Raw genomic sequence first — 4,796 nt, forward strand, 5'->3', positions numbered from 1 at the left:
GGGAGAGAGTGAGAGGAAGGGAGAGAGGGAGAGGGAGGGAGTGAGAGGAAGAGACAGAGAGAGAGAGAGAGAGAGAGAGGAGGGAGTGAGTGAGAGGAAGGGAGAGAGAGAGAGGGAGGGAGTGAGAGGAAGAGACAGAGAGAGAGAGAGAGGAGTGAGTGAGTGAGGAGGAAGGAGAGGGAGAGAGAGAGAGGGAGGGAGTGAGAGGAAGGGAGATTGAGAGAGAGAGAGAGAGAGAGAGAGAGGGAGAAGAAGGGAGAGAAAGAGAGGTAATCCAGGGGCAGGGTACAGTATGACCCCAGGCTAAGCTGCCTGTCTGAGAGAGAATGTAGAAACAACTCTCAGAGCCATGATAAGGTAGTTCAGAGTTACAACAAAACCAATGTTTGGGTAATGGTTGTACTGCTTATGGCACTCCTTTGGCCCCGAAAAACCTTAAAGGTGCTTCTCCACCTGCATTGCTTGCTGTTTGGGGTTTTAGGCTGGGTTCTGTACAGCACTTTGAGATATCAGCTGATGTACGAAGGGCTATATAAATAAATTTGATTTGATTTGATTTGATTTAAAGGGGCACTTTTGGGGGGCAGCCTACATGAGACCATTGTGAAGTGCATTATCATATTAAATGACATCAGAAACCAAGTCAACAACTCCAATCCACCTGAACACTCAACATTTCAAAACAGCAGCCAATGACCCAACTAAGACAACACTCTTTGTTTAATACATTTAATAGTGCATGTGACTGTGATTAATCTGTACAGAAATAATATTAATAATACAAAATATAAAACACATTTCTGTAACTTAAGCGTAACATTTACAATAAAATAAACATGGTACAAAAAAAACATATCTGAGGTATAAATATATTTTTAAATTAAATGTCATTGTCATGCGTTACTCATATCTGACGGCGTACAAATAATGTACACACACGTTTAACAATACAACACAACACTTAGCAAATGAGTCACACACTGAACAGAGAACGTATAGGTTTTAACACGGGGCCCAAATCCGGCCCGGATGAAGGTGTACTTGGTTACTATTAGTCTTATACTTCATTTAAGGTAACACAGACAGACAGACAGACAGACAGACAGACAGACAGACAGACAGACAGACAGACAGACAGACAGACAGACAGACAGACAGACAGACAGACAGACAGACAGACAGACAGACAGACAGACAGACAGACAGACAGACAGACAGACAGACAGACAGACAGACAGACAGACAGACTTACAGACAGACAGACAGACATTCCCTGCACTGTCTCCTCCTCTATTTACAGTAAAACCTGTAAAATCCCACACCTTTATAAAAGGACCTTCTCTTTTCTTTGTTTTCTATTCATTTCTTCTCTTCTTTTCTATTTCTTTCCCCCCAGGTTTTTCTTCTGTGAAGCAGAAGACCACCTTGACTGCTCTTGTACATCGTACTACAAAAGTAACAACCTGAAGTGTTCCTTCCATCAACGTTTAGCCTACAAATGGCGGCCATTTTGGAATCCTAGCCCTGTTGATTGTTGTGTATTCTCGATGCTCTTTTAAGCAGTGGAATCAATCAAAATGTTCTGTGACTGTCTGCTTTCTTTAAGCTTGGTCCATCAGAATCTAAGTCTCCATTTTAGTTTTGGGGGCGACTTTAACCCTCTCAACCAATTGGTGTTCCAGCCACCATTTTGCTTCTGTTCCATCCTTTAAACCCACTCTATACTAGCTTTCCCTAATGCCATTTAACCAACTATCAACTCACCATACCCCACTTATCAATACAAACTCAGATATTGCATATTTTCAATACATTCACACAACTATTAGCCCATATTATCCATCCGTCCGTCGAAAAATACAGTATCTTCCTGAAAACAATGTCGTGGACATTGCCTCCGCTGTAACAGGATAAAAACACTTGTGCACGAGTACACACACACACACACACACACACACACACACACACACACACACACACACACACACACACACACACACACACACACACACACACACACACACACACACACACACACAGAGAGAGAGAGAGGAAACAGGAAAAAGCAACATGAACAGATGCAGGATATAGTATATACACACTATATTGCAGCTGGGAGCCAGTGCATGAAATTAATCAACCATTCATCACACCCACACACCAACCTTCTCTCTTATCAGAAGCCCCCCTCCCCTATAGATTCTCTTTTAACTAATCCGTGACATCACATCCTCTGACGGTGATGTCACATCCTCTCTGTAAAGGTATTATGCTTGTTGGATGAGTGACACCATACTTCCATTTCAGACACATTTACTTTGGTCGTGCCGCCCGCAACACATCACCTAGCACAAGAACCATAACACAACTCTGAAAGAACTGTGAGGGTCCATGGCCGTTCCAGGCCTTGCAGGACCCCTCGGAGGCAGTAACCCCACCTGGCCGTTGATGACAGTCTACGGATGACCACAAAGTCTGTTCAAAGTCTCTCTGTCCAGGACACAAGGGTATGTCTGTCAAGAGCTTGAATCATGTCAATGAGTCAATGGGTTGTCCTCCCCCAGTCAACCCCAACCAGCATCAGGGCTGTAGCGAATTAGGGGCTGAGGTGGGGGTGGATAGAGACTCTTTCTGGTTCCAGGGTGTCGCCCCTTCTTGTGACTTTGGTCTCCAAGTCAAGTGGAGCTGCCTGGCCCTCACTTATCCATCTGGGTGGTGAAGGACTGGCGTATCCGCACCACCTCACTGGCACACAGGTGTCCATACAGTTTATTGTACCACTCTGGGAACCGACCCCTGGAAACAGAGAGACAGAGAGGAGATGTTTTAGCATCAGACCAGAGTTACTTTGATTTAGAGAGGAGATGTTTTAGCATCAGACCAGAGTTACTTTGATTTAGAGAGGAGATGTTTTAGCATCAGACCAGAGTTACTTTGATTTAGAGAGGAGATGTTTTAGCATCAGACCAGAGTTACTTTGATTTAGAGAGATGTTTTAGCATCAGACCAGAGTTAATTTGATTTAGAGAGGAGATGTTTTAGTATCAGACCAGAGTTACTTTGATTTAGAGAGGAGATGTTTTAGCATCAGACCAGAGTTACTTTGATTTAGAGAGGAGATGTTTTAGCATCAGACCAGAGTTACTTTGATTTAGAGAGGAGATGTTTTAGTATCAGACCAGAGTTACTTTGATTTAGAGAGGAGATGTTTTAGCATCAGACCAGAGTTACTTTGATTTAGAGAGGAGATGTTTTAGCATCAGACCAGAGTTACTTTGATTTAGAGAGGAGATGTTTTAGCATCAGACCAGAGTTACTTTGATTTAGAGAGGAGATGTTTTAGTATCAGACCAGAGTTACTTTGATTTAGAGAGGAGATGTTTTAGCATCAGACCAGAGTTACTTTGATTTAAAGCTCTCCTCTAGTTCCCTTGAACATTTTAGTTCAGAGTTGAGCATGTCTAGCCTTTATTCTACTGGTTCTATCCTACTGGTTCTATTCTACTGGTTCTATTCTACTGTTTCTATCCTACGGTTTCTATTCTACTGGTTCTATTCTACTGTTTCTATCCTACTGTTTCTATCCTACTGTTTCTATCCTACTGTTTCTATTCTACTGGTTCTATTCTACTGGTTCTATTCTACTGGTTCTATTCTACTGTTTCTATCCTACTGTTTCTACTGCTTCCGTTCCAGCTGACTCACCTGCAGTCGACCCTGGAGATGTGTGTGAGGCGAGACTTGTTGCTGCTGCATGGCTCGATGAAGTAGCGTGAGGTGAGCACATTGGCCCGCACGCCCAGTAACGCTGCCCCGTCATGGTCCACTGAGGTACACACCAACGCACACGCTCCCTTAGGTAGGTCTGTCACCCACGTCCTGAAGCAGAGAGAAGACATTTAGACTTTTATACCAAAAGAGAGAAAGATAGTTGTTTTATACCATTGAGAGAAAGAGAGACAGTTGTTTTATACCATTTAGGAAGAGAATAATGAAAGAAGGAATGAATGGTTGAAGTAGACAAACAACACAAGAAGGGATATACAAGGCGTGGGAAGGTAGGTACAGTCTCCAGGAAAAAAGTACTATCTAGAACCGAAAAGGGTTTTACACTGTCCCTATAGGAGAACCCTTTGAAGAAGTATTGTTGGTTCAAGGTAGAACAATTTTCATTCCAAGTAGAACCGTTTTGGGTTCCATGTAGAAACCTTTCCAAAAAGGGTTTTTACTCTGAACCAAAAAGGGTTCTCCTATGGGGACAGCTGAAGAACCCTTCTGGAGTGTAGGGAGATCTTCTACCTGAGCACGAGGTGGTCTCTGGTGGGGTGGGGGCCATGGTGTTCCTGGTGTACTGGTACACCTCAGTGCGATCGCCTAGCGTCTCCACCACACGGCTCTCCATCAGGTCCTCGTCCCAGCGGCCCTGCTCCCGGAGGACCCGCGTCAACACCTCCTCAGGACCCGCAGGCACCTCCACGGACGCCTTCCACAGGCGCAGCGGTGAGCCATCGTGGACCTAAGAGTCAGAAAACAAAAGAGATCATCTTTTAATACTTTTGTAAAAACATATCTGTATGTTTTATTGACAGGTTTAAGGGCAACAATGTTTTTTGGGGAAACAATGCTAACGGTAACTGTAATGATGCAATGTTGAAACTAGCGCTACTCAGGCTCTGGGGAAGAAGGCCCAGGTCTTGCACCATGATTGGGAACATAACTGTAAGGGCAGTGTTGTAATCACAACAACCCAAAGCCTCTCTCCTTATCTGTTACACTAGTCAGCTGCCTTCCTTCAA

General features: G+C 43.9%; 1 protein-coding gene across 1 annotated transcript in view; it reads right to left on the bottom strand.

Moving 5' to 3' along the window:
• Nucleotides 1-702: 702 nt before the first annotated feature.
• Nucleotides 703-4,796, bottom strand: part of LOC109876702 (rho GTPase-activating protein 7-like) — a 158,094-nt gene continuing 154,000 nt past the window's right edge. The window contains 4 exon segments of the mRNA XM_031822148.1: nucleotides 703-2,796; nucleotides 3,706-3,879; nucleotides 4,300-4,333; nucleotides 4,336-4,516. Coding sequence (XP_031678008.1) covers nucleotides 2,697-2,796; nucleotides 3,706-3,879; nucleotides 4,300-4,333; nucleotides 4,336-4,516 — 489 coding nt within the window. The 3' untranslated portion in view covers nucleotides 703-2,696.

Source organism: Oncorhynchus kisutch, unplaced genomic scaffold (genome assembly GCF_002021735.2).
Source record: "Oncorhynchus kisutch isolate 150728-3 unplaced genomic scaffold, Okis_V2 scaffold4075, whole genome shotgun sequence".
Taxonomy (NCBI): domain Eukaryota; kingdom Metazoa; phylum Chordata; class Actinopteri; order Salmoniformes; family Salmonidae; genus Oncorhynchus; species Oncorhynchus kisutch.